At 38.9% G+C, this 18,528-nt stretch overlaps 1 protein-coding gene across 2 annotated transcripts in view; it reads right to left on the bottom strand.

The window, feature by feature from the left end:
• ndst1b (N-deacetylase/N-sulfotransferase (heparan glucosaminyl) 1b) overlaps nucleotides 1–18,528 on the bottom strand; it is a 68,622-nt gene that overhangs the window by 6,601 nt on the left and 43,493 nt on the right. For both annotated transcript variants that reach the window (XM_043221259.1, XM_043221260.1), the window contains exons 3-11: nucleotides 13,746–14,695; nucleotides 9,163–9,636; nucleotides 7,598–7,685; nucleotides 7,275–7,429; nucleotides 6,623–6,808; nucleotides 5,239–5,367; nucleotides 4,451–4,633; nucleotides 1,791–1,887; nucleotides 475–598 (exon numbers count right to left, since the gene is read on the bottom strand). In XM_043221259.1, the coding sequence (XP_043077194.1) occupies nucleotides 475–598; nucleotides 1,791–1,887; nucleotides 4,451–4,633; nucleotides 5,239–5,367; nucleotides 6,623–6,808; nucleotides 7,275–7,429; nucleotides 7,598–7,685; nucleotides 9,163–9,636; nucleotides 13,746–14,291 (1,982 nt within the window). In that variant the 5' untranslated portion in view covers nucleotides 14,292–14,695. The remainder of the gene's footprint in view (nucleotides 1–474; nucleotides 599–1,790; nucleotides 1,888–4,450; nucleotides 4,634–5,238; nucleotides 5,368–6,622; nucleotides 6,809–7,274; nucleotides 7,430–7,597; nucleotides 7,686–9,162; nucleotides 9,637–13,745; nucleotides 14,696–18,528) is intronic.

Raw genomic sequence — 18,528 nt, 5'->3', positions numbered from 1 at the left:
GGAAAGAGCTAGTGGTGAAGGCAGTGCTGTGTTTCGAAATGACCCATAATGCCTTCCTCTCACGGGAACATTAGCCTCCATGTCTCTTAATACTCTTAACTTCAAAGCATGCCAGATTTTCACAATCACAGCACTTCACAAGAGCTATCGACTGTAAAGAACCCATGAAATCATGCGGTTTTCTTGCCCATGTTGATGTACTCCCCACAGAAATAAAAAGTTAGGGCCCATCAAAAATGGGTTGTTTTTGGGGGAAAGAGCATCCTTATTCTTGAGAGCAGTTTTAGATACAGTGAAAGATATTTTTAAATCAGCAATTTAAAGTCAAGGCCTGAACAGCAAGACTAAGTACTAATACTAAATTACATAAACCGATTTTTTATTTCATTTTATTTTATGGGGTCTCAAAATCATGCATGACTGCAACCCATGAAGTATGGAGAAGACATTTTCTTTTACAGTATCACCACATACCAGTCAATGCCTTTGTGGTAGTTCCGGCCGTTGAAGAACTGGATTTCTTCAAAGGTCTCCTTGCTGGGGTAGTTACTGGTCAAATCGGGATGCATGCCCAGGAACAGATAGAGAGCAGTAGTCCCTGAATAGACAAGACAGTCACACATTTTTAACAAAGCCATTTAAGAACAAACTTAAATTAGATTAAATTAAAATTCCAAAAATATAACAACAACAATGATAAAACTACTTCATTAGTAGTCTTAGACTTCTGGACCCTATTGTGACTCCTTAACTTTTGCTATAGAATTGAATATTATATTTGTGCAATGTGTAATGTAAAACCCTTTTTTCATCTGAACAACTGAAACAATAATGCTAGCTAATATACAAGTCTAGGAAGTAAAGTAATAACAGTGCAAAAAATAAAAATAAATTAATAAATATATAAACGTTGGTCTAAGACCCAACCCCCTAATCTAACTTTTATTGAGAAGATTAACACAGCCATTTTACTACCCACTCTTAGAGTGGGCTATTGCTCCCCGAAGACATCTTTAGAAGTTTAATTAGTCAACGCTGTAAAACTGAATTCACATTTACTGAGGAGCAGCCAGGGTTGCAGTGGAAAGCCTGCATACTTCTATGAGCCTAAGCCTGTAAAGAAATAAAACCCCACCGATGCTGTTTTGCACACTTTCAAGATTCAAGGGAGCGAAAAAAAAAAGTTTTTGAAGGTCTATTACAGCACTAATCCACCCTCATATTTTAGTAATAATAATAAAAAACCAGAAATAAACCAACAAAACTGTATTAAGATAACTGAGATAAGCCAATGAATCGAGGGAGCCAATGATTCAGTTCCTCGCTTTGTTTATGATTGAATCAGTAATTTGAACATTTGAATGAATGACTCACTCACTTACTAAAACAGTGACTTGCCACCACACAATGGTTTTAATTTCATATTGTAAAATATTATTTCATGAATGTGATCCATTTAATTAATAGGAAACTCAAGTAAAAATTAAAGTTCAATCAAGTAAAAAAAAAATAGAGAATATTGCATCACTATTGCTAACATTCTGGCAAGCCAATAAATAACCACTATTTATATTATAATAACTACAAATATAATAAAACTTGGTAAACAGGAATTACTAAAGTAAACTGTTCTATTGTCATTTACAGTATTACACTGCCTGATATGTGCTGGAAGGCACTTTTATAACACTGGCTCTAGATGGAAATGAAAAGAGGACATATCTGTCCCACACAGCTAGATGGCGCAAGTGCACGTGTGTGTGAATGTGTGGTGAACACAAAACACTCACCAGTCTTCTGAGGTCCGATGATAAGCAGCTTGGGGAAACGGTCACAGGTCTTCTCTTTAGACCAGATGTCTTTATGTCTTTTGTCCTCACAGGGGTCCTGTAACGGTAAGAAATGAGCTAGAGTAAAGTGCTACCCATATATCACTAAAATGAACACGTTCACAATAAAAAAAACACTGCAGTGAGTCAAACGTTGTGCCTCAATAACCAGCAGGAAATTATAAAGAAGCTGGAAAAATTGTTCTCATTTGCCAAGCCAGCATGAATATGAGAAACATACTGTTTTACAAAATTACCCAGGGCGAGATGTTCATTTCCGTTTTTGCAGGGAAGTATGCATATTCAAATGTAGGTTATGGCAAAATAGTAGGATGTCCAAAAGTTCAGGACATGCTCAGCAAATACACAGAAATTTGGATGAAGACCGAATGCTCAGACTCGGATTTAACAGCAACAGGAAAAGTGCATTATGGGGGAGAAGGCTGTTATCCGGCCAAATTAAAACAAACTATTCAAGCATGTCAAATATCTTACAACACATCAGCAGAGTCCAATAACAAGCAGATTTTAGATTAATTCAGACTTAGACTTGCCCTAATAACATCCCAGAGGTGGCCATTTTATGGGGTTTAACCAGATAGAATCAGAAGCATAAACCATAAACCAACCCCTGTCAAGAGCTTTGAAGCATCTCAGGAGAAAGATGTCCTACAGCAGCCATTTGAAGCCCTTCATCCATCATTGCTGAAGATGCTGGCAATGGCGGTAATGAATTTATAGCTTTAACCCTTGCCTCTAAATTAAAATCTGAGAGATGGTCAAACAGTGCATCAAGACCGCAAAACACCGGCAATCCAACACCTGTCCGTCCTAATGAGATTAACAGCTAGGCGCCACGGCACTAATGACCAAAAAGTCTCGCATGAATAGATGCCAGTGCTAAAAGGAATAATTAAACCGAATTAACACATTTGGTTTGTGAATTTATTACTAATGTACTCATGGGGTCACAGTTTATACTAACACTAAATTTGAGCTCTGTTCAGAAACCTAGTAAGCTGCCTACATAGACAACACTCAGACCTATAAATCTTCTTTATTTTCAAGATAGCATTGCATGCATTTACTTTGAAAAAGGCTATACGAGAATACATAAGTTAACTAAAATTTTTTGGTTTCAAAAAATAAATATGAGGACGTATGCTGTTTGCTGTCACGGAGAGACACATAGGAAACAAATTGTTGAATCAATTTTTTAAAAAATATTTTTTCATCTTTCTTTTGCACACAAAACGTATTCTCGTTCCTTCATAAAGTACCACTGATGGCAGATAGACTATTCCGAGGTAGAGTAACCCTTAAAAAAAAAAGATACTGATGTTACAAAAAAATGCATATTTCAAATAAATACTGTTCATTTAAATTAATGGTTCCCAACGTTCCTGTAGCCCCTAATACAAAGTTCACACTACATGGATCTTAAGCCGGATTTAAGATGGATTTGCAAGTCACCAAGCTCTTGGACAGAATGGGTTGTGATCGGGGGCAAATCAGCATGTGATCAGTGCTTGGCAGTCTTCATGTGTGAACTACTCCACAACGCATCAAAGATGATCCCCGGCGCCAAACAAATATCTAGAATGGTAAATATTTGGACCAGTAAGCCAACTCAATGTGACAGCCAATAAGACAGCAAGGCATGGGTTGAGGCAACAGGAAACAAATGGCAGCAGCAACATGGCTTTAAAGGGATAGTAAACCCAAAACTGTGGTGAAATTTCTATTTATCAATAAATTTGTCAAAAAACTAAATTGTACTAGTAGTTTCTGGTTTGTTCAAGTGACATTCAACATAAAGCATACCCCACTGGAATCAATCATAAGGTGAGTCTCATTTTCAGTAAAAGACACGATTTTGCCTTATAAATTTTCTTTATCAGCCAGCACTGTGGCAGGTGACCTCTAGCTGCCCATGTAGGATGTAGACAGAAGAACAGCTCAATGAATTTGGAGAAAGAGCCACGGACATGCCGTATTAAGTATAAAATAAAAACTAAAACTCTTTCCGAGTTGTATCTTTCTTCTGCATGTAACAGCAGCTTGCAGATTTCTTGGGAAAACAACTGCAGAGGAAAGAAGATTATTCAGAGCAGGGCAAGCTGTGGAACGCTGGAGAGCCGACAGAAAAGATGGGACCTCAACCTTGACAGGAAACGAGAGAGATCAAAAGAGGGATTTAGAGCTTTCAGGCTCCCACTTTCTCTTTCTCTAAGGGTGAAACAAAACAAGTGAGTTAGAAAGAGTGAGACGAGAAGAAATAAAGAAGCTGGATAAATTGAAATGGGGCGAGTGAGAGAAAAGATACAGAGAGAAAGAAAGAAGGATCTTCTGCATCGCCTCCAACTTTCAAATGAATTATAGGAACCGGTTTCAAAAATAGCATTCTCTGATTTCCTGGCAGGGTACACGGAAAACCATTTTCACTCTTCATACATTAGAGTAAATGTGCAGACAGCCATACGAAACCTTTCGCCACATATTACGGCAACACTGCTTAACACTCTCAACCTTCACTGATTCACTCCCATCAAATAGAGTTGTGTTTGTCTCCCATAATGATCCCTGGACAGTACAGACCCACAGCAGAGCACCTCTGTTACCTGCCAGATGGGGTCCCTCTCTTCAGGGAAGATTTGGAAATATCTCTGTGCCAGCTGTACAGGCGGGAGAGTCTGCAGTTTCAGGTTGGTCCACATCTGTATGAACTTAACCAGGTTCTTGAAGGTATACAGGCCAAGACGATCATTCCCGTAGTTGGACAGGTGAGTCATGAAGATGCTGATCTGGTTTGAAATAAAGCACAAGAAGTCATTAAGCTCCCAACCTATCAGATAAATCAATAGCCGACAAGCTGAGGAAAAAAAAAATACAAAATCTGCATTTTCACAGCCATTACTGATCCTTGATGAATCATTGTAAATGTCTTTACTCTCAGGTTTTAGCAATTTAATTAATTGATTAATTGAGCAAAACTTACAGACCCCACATTTTTGAAGAGTAGTATACGTTACATAGAATTAATAATGTAGATTAATGTAGAATTAATTACAAAATTACTACCAAAATATTTCCATAATTTGTGCATCAAGTCTTTAAAGTAATTATCTAACTATAAATCTTGCAAGATATATTAACATTATGATATATTAAGGATTATGACTAACACATTCAACACATCTCTCATTAAATACATAAACACATTTTTAGATTCGATTGAACTTTTTTTAATTAAGATACTCCCAATCGTCCATAGAAATAGGGCAAGTTTAAAGATTGAACAGATACAGTGTACAGGAATATTCCCATTAAAAACCATAAAAAAACTGAAAAGTCATTGTTGTATTTATCATGCTTAAACCGGTGTGTAAAATGCACTGTCACTACTTACTGGGTTAAGAAGCACAGTTAGGAAAAGCTCTCCTCCATTTATGAGTTTGTCCAGCTCTTTAGAGCCTCCAGGATACTCATTGTAGAAGATGGTGTGGGTAAAGAGACCACAGGTCTGTCTGGGTAACACCTGAAAAACAAAGCCATTACTTCATTTAAAAAAAAAAAAAAAAAAAAAAAAACAAAAGAACTGCATGTGATTATCAAATTAAATTTTACATATGGTAAATGAGAACAGTTTTTCTTTGAAATTGCAATCTACACATCTAAAAATTTAATAGAATATATAAGCCACTTAAAACTGCCTGTTACTGAGATTTTAACATTAAGGAGAATTGTAGCCTTGCTGCATCAAAGAAGCATTCAAGCAGAAATGTTGGTTCTTGGTTATATGGCCAATTAGCTTTGGTGTTCACAGCTCCACATGTGCAAACAACGAAACATGCATTTCGACACCCGTGATATGTAATCTCATTTGAGAGTCATTTTAGACTGGAGTGGGAAACCAAATGACTGACCTCAGTGCTGAAAAATGAAGTACAATAATTGGAGCACATACACTAGAGTTGGCATGTAACAAGTTGGAATGCTTCTGTTCTAACAAAACAGCATCCCTAATAATGTGTTTCACACATGGGCATACGGGATCTTATTAGATAGCCAATGATAGTAGAATGAAGATGATTTACATTAAATGTGCTTTGTCCCCCATTCTGAAAGGATTCCTTACATAATACATGTACATACTGCATAATGGGACAACTGTATTTGCTTCTTCATAAGCATCTTTCACTAATACGAACCATGGCTAATAATGTCAGTGTAAAGAAATCTTAAATGCCTTTTTGCGCGCTGAAAAAAACAAAAAATATAACATAGCTGCTGCGCATCATTTTCAAGGTGATTTTTTTGTGCCCATTGTTGCAAGTTGAAATACATTTTTAAATTCGCACACACAGAAAACTTTCTGTCATGATTCACCGAGCTTTTGTCATACTCTTCCTGTTGTCCCCTGAAGCAATGCACAGTTGATAAAAAATAAAAAAATAAATAAAATTGTACTTTCACAAACAGTTTGCCCTTAACCCCCCACTGGGATTCAAAGCTCAAACCGTACACAAAATAGCCTGGGGTTTATCGTACTGAATCCAGCCAGAATAAGAATTCAACATACTATCGTTTAACCATACAGCTTGTACAGACTACAGTCTGAATAAAAATGTGCCATCTGTTTTTTTTTTTATAGAGAACCTTAGTGCACTGGCAATGCATATGTTAGAAATATGTCTGTCCCAAGGATACAGGTTCTGTCTGTGTTATTTCCAAATTCCATTCTGACAATTTCTCCTTTTTATCTTAACTTCACCCATTAAAGGCGTTCTTACACTGATGCCGCTGTGTATGAAGCCCCTGCGGAAGCGTGCGGGTTTGAGGTGGGGATATTCCTCTGTACTGGTCACTTTGATACCCCACACTTTCTTCCAGGCCTCGTACAGCTGCAAATGAATGGGATACACTCCAGAGTGATGGGGAGCCACCGCATAACCCATGTTTGTGGGAATGCCATGCTCCTGAAAGGAAACAGCAAAAAAAATTTGTGTGCTTCAGCATATGAACCACTAATTGCGCATAACTTCATTCTAACTTACTCTATATTTCTACTAGACGCCAAGTATAGTGTATATATATACTTATATAAAGTGCTTTTGATAATTTTGTCTTGGAATAATGTGCTTTGATGCCACGTACTGTGTGGGGTTTGCAAGTTATTTGTTAATCTAAAATTAATTACACTTTAACTTTGAAGTATGTACATTTAAAAAACTGCTGAGGCAGCTACAGCTTACAATACAAAAAAAAAAAAGAAAAAGAAAAGAAAATATATAAACTTTCTTGCAAAGCATTGCCTTATAATAAAATAATTTTATGTAAAGAATTATATAAATGTTAACAACAGACATAAAATAAATAAAAGGAGTAGCTGTAGCCTAATATAATCCATCAAAAAAAAAAAAAAAAAAACTCTCTTATTATCACCTCTGCAAACTTTCGGTTAAGCAGCATTTGTTCGGCCAGTACGGACTGGTTGTGGAAGAGATGTGGCTGCATGTGACTCCACATGTGGGGGAACCACCAGAACTCCTTACTGTAGGACAGAAGCAGGTCATCTCCAAGATCCTCCTCATCTGTGCCTAAAATATATTACAGCAATATATATAAAAAATTAAAAAAAAAAAAAAAAAAAAAAAAAAAAAAAAATCACAAAAGCTCATAATGACCGATGATCCCTTAATTAATGCTCGCACATAGCAAAAGAGCATAAAGTATTTTGCTAAGGCAACAATGTGATATTTGCTTACCGGCATGGAAGAACTTCCCAGAGAATCCCAGGTTGAAGGTGAAATTGGGCACGTGGATTCGGAGCTCGTTCTGCGTCTCCAGTAGGGCCTTTGAAACGAGGAGTTTAGAAATGTAGTAAAAGTTGTTTAAAAGTCAGTAAACACAGAAAACGCCTTGAAAAAGCACACAGACAACAGACGAGAACACAAAAGAGATACATAGCCAAAAGACGTACGCCAACGCACGTACGCGTACAAGCACAGCGGTAACACAGTGCTGGAGGGACAGCGTAAGCATGTCTGCTGTCTCTTCGTCTCCTGTGTTTGCTTCATTACCCCTCTCAGATTTAGCTCCGCATCTGCCTCTCATTTGATTTGTTTACTGCGCTTGTTTTTGACTGCCTGTCTCTCCAGTGTGACTCAATCAAAAGACTGATTCATATTTAACTGCACAGAGGTCCACAGACAGACAAGACGGCTTTGATTATGTTTGCTTTCTATTCCTTCCCTCGGCTGAACATCTGCATCGGGGCGCTGCGAAGATGAGAGATTCACAAGGAGGACGCAGAAAACTGCGTTTGAAATATTCATGCTTGCGGCGAGTCTTTGGATGCCCTTTGAACAGCGAGTCGTAAAAAAAATAAAAAAGGGAAATGGAAAGAAGAGGAGATATTTGGAAAAAAAAACAGCAGAGGTTGGAGTATTGAAAAAGCAGACAACTGATGATAGGAAAAGTGCTGTCACGTCACGAAAACTTTTGGTGAATTATATGGACCTAACAAACCAGTTTCTCAATGTTCTGCTTCTAAAGGTGCTGTTTTTGATCTATGCCTTTTTCATATACTTTTCTTTCCCCCAATACATCTTTTTAAACTATTTCCTTGTTTTACATATTTCATTCTGTCTCATTCACAAATAATCATTTTTTTGCTGGACCAGTCAGTTGTTCCTTATTCACAGGTCCTCAGCACAAAAAAAGGAACTTTACATTCATTAATAAACTGAAAAATTAAGTATATTTTAAATTATAACAATGAATGGAAAATGCTAAATTTCATGCAAAATTATAAAATACAGTGATTGGTGATTTATTTTCATTTTCTCAATGCCTCGAAAGACCATCACAAATCATTCTATTTCAGAAACAATTTTGTCGAATTAGATGATGTTATGTAAATGAGCAGAATGCTGTACCTCATAGAAAGTTCTTAGAGCACAAAAACGTGTGATTTATTAACTTATTTGACATAGCGGCCAATTGGACAGCATAATTTGGTGAAGTCCTCACTTATAGGTCCTGGTTCATTTTTTTCTATTGAGCCCTGCTTTCTCTGTATGCACTAGTCTGTATTTCAGCAATGATAAGCAGAAAAGGTGAGAGGTAATACGATAAAGAAAAGTGGAGAAGAGCTCTAAGTGCATGTATACTGTGCATTTATATGGCCCTTAATCCCAGACTTCTGATAGCCACGCTTACGTCAAACAGAAAATATATAAATGTCATAGAACTGATAAACCAGCAAACGATTTGGCATTTGTTAAAGAAAAACTACACAAACAGAATTTTCAAACAAAACAGCGCTCACCTTGACATCAGACACCTTCATCCTTGTGCCCTCCTTCCCAACAAAGATGTCATCGATATCCACCAGTATGTAGCGCTCAAGAGCCAATGAGAGACGTTTGCCAGTCAAGAAACTCACTGCGTCCACCAGTACCAGTTTGTGAAGCCAAAAGTTCAGGTTGTTGCCAAAGAGTACCCGCTGGATGCCATCATGAAGACCCAAATCCTGAACCACAGCCGCATGAAGGGGTCCAGGAGCTCCACTGGCCTCTGTACTCCGTCCCCGAGCTAACAGCACAGGCTCATAGGTGGTATGGTTAGACTGAAAGACAGTCCAGTCGTCCCCAGGTAAGGGACCGTGTTCCACCTCGCGGGCTTTGGTGATGAGCAGCAGCGGAGACTTGGGATTGACGCTACAGTCCCTTAAACCCAGATTGGAGTGGAGGAAGAGAGGGAAGCCCTTGAGCTGGGCGCTCTGCAAACTGTTCTCATTAGCCTTTCATGAAGTGTTGGAAGAAGAGAGATGAAAATCCACATTAAATTGAGAAATACTGACAGACAGGTTTTTAGCATTTTATTTTTCCCCATTAATACTGTTAGTTTAGGGCTGGGTGATAAAACGATAACTAATTATTGCTCTATAATTCTACTTGATAAAATGATATTAAAAGTTATTTATGTGCCAAAAGAGGAACAAAACAGAGCAACTCAACTAAATCACGCCTCATGAACCATTTATCTACTCGACTAAAGGTTCAAAATAGAAGCGCAAGCTCGGTACAGCACATGTGCTTACTCTACAGCTGCCCTCAACTAAGGATTTTTCTGGTTGACTAGTAGTCGTTCGTTTTAAGCATCAGTCGAATAATTGCATTTTTATTAATAAACCATTTTGATTATTATAAAAAGCCTTTAACTGCCTACAAGGCATAATAAGAGCTCAAGCGCACACATAAAGCTTGGCACTTTGCACCAGCAGAAGTTATGATTATGAATGTGTCAGGGAAAAACAGTAAGCAGGCTGCATTAACATTTTAATAATTCACTGGTGAACAGGTGCTCTCTTTGTTTCGGTTTGGCGACACGGACTCGTCGTCCCCGGCAGTAGTTATGAGCCTGTCTGCATGTTTCATATAGATAACTTTATCTGAGAATAATTGTTTTCCATTTGAATTGGTTCATTTGAAAGTAGACATATTTTTAATGCCTATAATGCAAAGATATAGCCTATACATGAGGTTTCACAACCAAGTTCAAGTTACATCCTGTAATTAAACTAATAAAATTTTGGTTGACCAAGTCTCTTCTGGTTGACTGATATTAGTCGACTATTAGGGAGCAGCCCTAGTTTACTCGTTGATGAGTCTCGGATAAGCAAGCACTAAATTGCACTGTGAGATCCAGATTTAAAGGTGCAACTTTAACCAGCTTCTAGTGGTGAGATTGTGAATTGCACCCAATGGCCCTTCCTCACCCCTCCCTTTAGACAAGCTATTTTGGCTAATATAGGATTAAGATGTCATAGTCTGAGACAGCAGAGATAGACAGCGATGAGCATTCTTTTCAAAAGGTAAATAAGAAATTAAATGTACTTAAAATGATTCAATAAAACAATGTGTTACTGAAAAACATTATTGTTACTCAGTGTATCATTGTGTTGTATTCGCATGAACAACATGGTAATGAACTTATCTCTGTTTGTATTATAACTGTTACTGTACAAACATGTTAGTGACTTCCATGTAAGGGGACCCGCGGTGCATGCAGATATAAACAGTTCATTCTAAGTTAATAAGCACAACAGTTCATTGTGTAAGGTTTTTGTACACCTCTGAAAACATAGTTACATCTATTATATTGCATTTCTGTCAACAGTTCCTCCTAAATATTACACACGGCACCTTTAAAGTAGTTTAAATCCAGGTAAACAAACTCTGACATTCGCCTGTATAAAATAGATACTGTATGTATGTATATTTATATAGACAAATATACAATAGTTTCTATTTTCAACAATGCCTAAAAACTCAAGCTACATAGTTACATGTGTGGTTATGACCTGAAGGTATGTTACTATTGAAGAACAATGGTTAATTTTAATAACTCAAACAGCGAGAATAAATACATTTCACCATATAAAAAAAAGATGTGACAATACAACTGTTGTTTTTTTTTTTTTACAGATATAATGGCACTGACATATTTTAAAATATAGTTTCAGTTGAGACAGCTAAAACATGCATTTTAGTCAGGTCTATCTTAAGCCTTGTGTATTATTTTGGCCACATCACCCAGCCTATGTTAGTCATAGTAATTTTTTTCACATGACCATTATCAATACCTACTGTACTAATGGCTGTAATATTTTTTAATTACTATTTTACCAGATTGAAATTTGAGTTTCATAAATGGTCTGGAAGCACTGTGAAGGGCATATTTATGTGGCCACTTTAATACTGCAGCAATTTATTGCTTCCTTTACTCTCAAGGCTGAAGTTAACTACTGCCATTCTGAGTTAGATGTCTTGTGGCACTATGGGTACCCAAATTTGTTTAAACACCATCCATGCTCATCTGCATGCACTCCACTCTCCTCTCAGCCCAGCTGACCCAGTGAAGCTGGATCAATTGGTGATAAACTGCACACTGAGTGGAACAAACACAATGAGCCATACAATTTGGAGAGAGGCCTTCACCCTGCTCATCTCTTAACACAGCCATTATTCTGCCACCAGAGGTAGCAATGGGACCCCCTGGGAGAGATGCACTGTCCACAGGCAATGCCTGATGAATCATGTACTTTTTCTTCTGTTTCTTTTCATGCCAACACACTGAAACAAGCTGAAATTTTAGGAGTAAGTGGTGTTGTCACTCAGCACTTGGAGAATACAGATGGGAGATTTTGACATACCAGTGGTCTTAATCAATATCTTCCCTGAGCCTCTCCCTAATCCCATCTTCCGGTCTCCATTGTTCCAGCAACACATGCAAGTCAAAGGCTCCTTCGAAGCTTATCAGCATTTAACTTACTCTGACACTGAACAATTCATGAACCATGTTGGATAATTAGCCCAAGCCCCCAAAAAACTTATAAAGAATTGTAGTCCAGCTTTTTAGTTACTGCCAACACAGGCATTTGCTTTCTAAGGGAGGCACTTCAAGATTTCATAAGTCACTCAATACAGGTAGTAACTCTAAGGAGTTTGATGTTAACAAGTAAATAAAGTAACAACACAGCACAGAAATCTAAGCTTATCCAAAATCTTTAGTATTAAAATGAAATGGGCATAGACCTAATTAAAATCTCTTGACTTGCCAATTATGAAACTGAGCTGTAGTTTGCTTTTTCACATACGATACATGTAAAGCTGCTATAAATTAAAAATAAAAATAAATAAAAATAAATATATTTTCGTTTACCAAAACAAAAGTAGCAGTCTTTACGTCAGGCACCTTGTGTTGCATTAAAATGTATTTGTAGGCAACAGAGCTAGTAAGTTTGGTTGGTGACCGGAGACTTAATTATACCAACTTAAGTCCTGGTTAGGAAAATATAAGGGTTTATTCCAATTATACACTGACTCTATGGAGTCCTTGGATTAGGTTAGAAGCCTAATATGAGGGCAAACAAGAGCTTAAACCCACTGATGCATGCATGCATGCATGCATGCATAACTAAAATAACTGCTGGTGTCCACTGTGATGCTTCTTTGTGCAACCCTTGGGAGATAAATGCATTCGGCATTGACAAGTCAAGTCTTGATGTGAAGGTTAATTATGTATGTTTCATTACTGGAGTGAACTGGATGCTTCTTCACTCAAGGGGACAAAAAGTTTTGGTCTGCTGAACCATGTACCTTCAGGGTCTGTTATCAGACACGCTCAAGGCTCTCAATCAATGAAATCCAGCAAGGCAAGGATGTTAACTGCCTGGACAAGAAAACAGCATTTCCAGCCAATCAGGGATTGAACTGCTCCTGTTAGTGTGTAAACAGAAGAGCCTGGGGTAAAACAGCTTTGAGGAAAATCGGAGCAGCCTGAGTCAATAAAAATTAACGAGCGCAAATTTCATGCGGTTCCTTTTAAGATGTGTTGATGTCCTCACCCTTCTGCTGCAGGCGAGAGAGACTCTAACAGTCTCATCAACTGGGATAACCTCCACTAACAATTAGTGTGCCGCACTCAAGCTCATGAAGATAATAAAAGCGGGCCTGGCCTTAGGCAAACAATACATTAGAACTGGGAGAGGAGGTTTACAAGCTGGAAATGACAGACAGCAATGAGTAATAGTCAAATGTGCAGACTCTAGTGCCGATTATTTCCTCGGACTGATTTTGAAGAGCAGCTCCCCCATAGAACAAGAGCCAATCAACAAGGACATTCTTGTTCAGTAATGTGCTATTACTGCATTGTTTAGCATAATGCCCCAACCTCCCTCCGCTGGCAATATTTCTGCAAGCTAACATTTGAATCAGACTGTGAAATGTCAGTTGTTAGATCATTTAGTGCAAGGTGATTGACCCACTGGAATTAAGAGACACATTAACAGCCATTAGTGACAGCATTTGCTGTGAAAGGTCAAGCTGTATAACACAAATGACTCACCTTGAAAAAGCCGATGATGCCAACTCCATACTCCACACAGTACTTGTCCAGCAACTCTCTGTTCCAGGCATCCAGGTTGACATACTTGAGGATGTTCTCGTAGATGACAAGTGTAAATCGCCCCCGGTTCTTGTCTGTGAGTGTGGGCATGTCACCCTTCCCAGGTGCGATCTCGGTCTGGTATCGAAATCTCCCAGATTCCAAAATGGCCACGATGTCCTGGCCCAACTGGGAATATAAGCTCTCTACAAACACCAGTACCACAGGGTCGGTTCGAGACATGTCTGCTGGCTTGGCAGTTCTAGCTGGCAGCACCCTTGCTGATGGAGGGGAAGGAGTCGCTCGGGGATCTTCCCAATCAGCAGTTCCCTCTTCTGGGACCACCACACCTCCAACTCCTGCAGGTTCTAGCTCTCGTTTAACACCATACAAGAAATAGGCTGAGATGAGGACACTGACCATGCAGAAAATAAAGAGCAGCAGCAGGCTGGTCTGCAGCGTGAGCTGACGGAAGAGCCGTCTCACACGTCCACACATCAGCATCATCACCTTGCGACCACACCAATCAGGATAGACACAGTCCTCTATTTACAAGTCTATTGTATGTTTTTTCCAAAGAGACAAAACAGATGGGTTGAAACTGGGCTTCTCCGTAAGGTATGCGCTCATGTCACCATTGCAGAGGGTGGCGAGACTGGGTTGGGCAGGGGACGGCATGGGCGAGGTGGGCTTCCACTCTCCAGCAAGGGATGTGCACTGCACCCACATGCACCAGCGGCCCCCTGCCCAACACCTCTATGCCCCTTCTCTACCCTCTCTGAGTCCTTATCTCCTGATCCCGTGCAGAAAATATTCTGGATTTCGGACTTGTTGAAGGTGGCTTCTTGTTTTTTGGCACCGGATGCTCCAGACAGGTCATGCCCAAAGCATTCTATCCTCCTTGAGTTTACCTAAAAAGAAAACAAAGCATGAATTTAACAACAGTACCAGTGGAAATAAAGCAAACAAAATCAACGCAAAAATATCTACTCCGCACCATTTTTAGCAATCAATTCTGTTACTTGTGGACGAAACAGTCCTAACATTTAACTCTAGAGGTGCAACTGTGTCTTCAAAAGGCAATGACTTTTGACTAGACCTGCAGAAAAACTCTTGTATTACCCTCTCTGAATGTTGGCTGCAAAAGCCAAACCCACATGATGCCGTGGGAGCCCTACAACCTGGGTTTCTTTTCACTGAATACCAAGAGCGTCTAGAGAGGCATTTACAAAGGCAATGCCAGGATTACGGGATAATGGAGGCGGCTTGTATTGATTAGTAAGGGCTTTAAAAAGTGATCCTCACTATCCTTCATGCACTTCAAAGGGCAAAAGTCATTTAATCTTTTCATCTTAAATGAAGGGTTTAGCGCAAAGTGTGGCACAGGTGAATGAGTCGAGTCGGATTCAGATTAGCGTTAACCAAGTAAAGACCTCTGCAGAATGAGGATAGAACTAATGGTGATTGCAGGAAGCTCTATCGAAGACTAAAGGTGTCGACAGTCACGAAACAAATGGCAAGTGAGAAGGTATCTGGCAAGAGGGATCGTGAAAGTGTAACTTTAGATGTTATCTAAACCTTTCAAATATTCCTTATGTAACTTTCAAAGACATCCCATACTTCCAAAAAAAAAAAAAACAGACAAAAGGACAATAGCAAGTTTGAAAACATAAAAGTCAATTTAAAACCCATTCACATTAAGTAGACACCTAAACAAACACATTTGTAGACTGACATTTACAGACATCTACTGTGCTCAAGGGCACAGCAGTTTTTGGTATTGTTCACTTTCAAAGACATCTTCTCAAAAGATGCAGAGTTTATACATACATGCATGTCACCAGTGGCCTACATGTTGTTTAACTAGAGGGAGAAGCACACAATGGGCATCTGAGGAAAGGCAGAAGCAAAGCTACATGACACAACGTGTCTGAGAAGCAATACAGGTCAACTTTCAAAGGATTCACAGACTCACTTCATGTATGGGTTATGTGAAAAGGGAGACTAGAACAAAGAATCAAAGCCTTGCAGGGGTTCGGGGATAAAAATGCATGAATACCGCAAAAAAGGGAAAAGACACAAGAGCATGCCTTCAATAGGATGATGAAGGTCTTGACAGAAAAATAATTGTGCCTTAGAGAAGGCCATTTTATCATTTCAAAAGGTTGCTGGGAGTACACGTAAAAATCCTGTCACAGTCACAATCCCAAAACACATCTGTTGACTGTCTGTTTGTGTGATTCAAAATCCTCATCAGGAATTTTAGGGGTCGGTGCTGTTAAGAGAAGAACCTAAAGTGTTTCAGCTGTAGGGTGGAGAGGGTTTTATAAAGAAAAAAAAAAGAAGAAGAAAAAAAGGCAAATCTAGGCTGCATTCCATAAGGGACGCTCAAGAATAATGTTTTTGCACCCAGTAGCTCCACATCCCTTTTCCTTTACACCAGGATTACTCTCAGGCCACAATACCTGTCACTGGCCTCTCATTGTGTCCGGCATGAGGAACGTGAACAGCCATCAGCGTGTCGTCAGAGGTCGGATTACAGTCAAAGAGCTTTCCTATTCAGAGCCTGGTTCTTTAATATGCAGAAGTCCAGACTAAAGACGGCTGAAGCAGCCCATTGTGTACTGCATACTCTGAACAACATGACTCAGATGACATGAAGCAAGAGAGCCCACACCCAGAACAAAATTCTAAAGATATGAAATGGCTTTGTAGCATGAGGGAACAGGGTTTTATGAGGTGGTAAAAATGAAAATTAATAAATACCAATATTCTTATAAAATTATGAAATAATTAATTGCAATACATATATATACTAGAATATATATATATATATATATATATATATATATATATATATATATATATATATAAATATATAATTATATATATATAAAAAGTCATATAAAAAATAGTGTGTTCATTTACTCAGCATCATGTCATTCCAAGAGTGAACAAAAAGAACACGGAAACAAATTCAATTCCATTGTATGGACAAAACCATACACTTCTCAAAATATTTCCCCAAAAAATTCTTGTTTCAGAAGAACATTCCCTTTAATTAGATTAAAGTTCATGCTGTAGATAATAAATGAACATGATGTGCAGTCACAGATAGGCTATATTGTCTTTTTCTGTCTAAAAATGGAGACAACTGCTGTTAACATATTTCGCGACTACAGCAAAACAAAAATAAAGAAAAACAAAATGCTGATAGGTTAAAACAAGAACAAGGGATGAAAAAAAAGGTGTTGAAATGAAGGTGTCAAGACATGGAAAAATAAGGACCTTGACATTTAGAAACCCGTCACCATCTCACCCACGCCAGCAAGTTTCTTCTGTCCCAGATCTTTCCTTTTTCTTTTTTTTTCTCCACAGTCTCAAAGCCCAGCAGACGTGTGAAAAATGCACCCTGCCTGGGAGTCACAAAAGCCATTTTCTGATGGCAGGATAGCTTCCATAACACTCCCTATCTCAAGGGCACAGCATACCTTCATTCCCAAAAGCTTACACTGTACTGTCAGCTCTGGCTCTTTCAAATCCTGTCGAGTGTTTGTCGAAACGTGAGCCCAGACAATGCTTGACAACGGCTATATTTCAAAACCCAGATACAAAATGTTCGATAAAGTTAGTTTAGACGCATTATAATGTCACCGATTGCTGCCGAAGTGTTACAGCGCTTAAGATTTACGTGCTCCCGGTTATGAGTGCAATAAAACCAGGAGACTGGAAAACAAATCAGAATAGCGCCGTCTACATGATATCCGGAATTGATCGGCACCAAATAAAAAAAGTTATAGGTCTGGGTTGGAAAAAGCAGGGGATATCAATATACACAGGTGATTTTGAGGGATCTGTTGACGGGAAAAAGATATGGAGCCATCAAATGTTTATCTGCACTGTCTCCTCTTTCTTGTTTTATGTCAAAGCAAAGCGATGGTACAGATCTGCTGCTGGAAGAATTGGACGATAAAAAAGACGACATGCTCGAACAGCTTCGAACACCAGAGCCGCATTCACTGCCTCTCAGAGACACAGGACACTTCCTGGAGCAAGTGGTGTGCATCTGAGTGCCAGGACAGCAGGACAATAGCTGGCCGACCGCCCTGGACAGCTCCGACCTCACAGGACTCTTTTCTACCGAGCTTTAACCGCAGACCTAAAAATCAAAAGAACCCCTCCGAATCAGTACAGTGGTATTTACCATTCACAATGACAGACATTGTTTGTAGCGCATGATGATGACGGTGGCTGCTGTGGGGTCCGTTTCTGCTCATGAATGGAAGTAGTCAGACTGAGACTAATGCTGGCTCTGACCACCTCTGTTCTGTTGCAAACTCGGCCTAAACCCACAATAAGAGCAGTCCAAGCCTGAGTTTGCCTGTCAGTGAAATATCTGGGTATTTCATAAAAGGAATGAATAAAACATGCTGCACTTGTCATTACGCTCAGCTGATGCCGAAAAGAAATACGTGCCGTTCTGTTAATTCGTGATGTGTCTTTATAGAGCACAGAAAGAAATGGAGGAAAAAAATACCCAAGGGAAAAGCTAAATAGTCTAATTTGTCAGAGAGACAAATCACCAGCTGCAGGTCACTGGGAATGAACTCAGCCTCAGTAGATGAGCAACATTCAAAATGTTGTTGACTTAAGGATGACTGCGTCTGTAAAAAGTGGGGAGTTGGTGAAGTTTTTTTTCTTCTTCTCTGTCAGACAGACTTATAGTTATAGAAACTTGTTTCGG

The sequence above is a fragment of the Puntigrus tetrazona genome, chromosome 21 (genome assembly GCF_018831695.1).
Source record: "Puntigrus tetrazona isolate hp1 chromosome 21, ASM1883169v1, whole genome shotgun sequence".
NCBI classification, from domain to species: Eukaryota; Metazoa; Chordata; class Actinopteri; order Cypriniformes; family Cyprinidae; genus Puntigrus; species Puntigrus tetrazona.
Note: the sequence above shows the minus strand (reverse complement) of the source record. Positions and strands in the feature narration are given on the sequence as shown.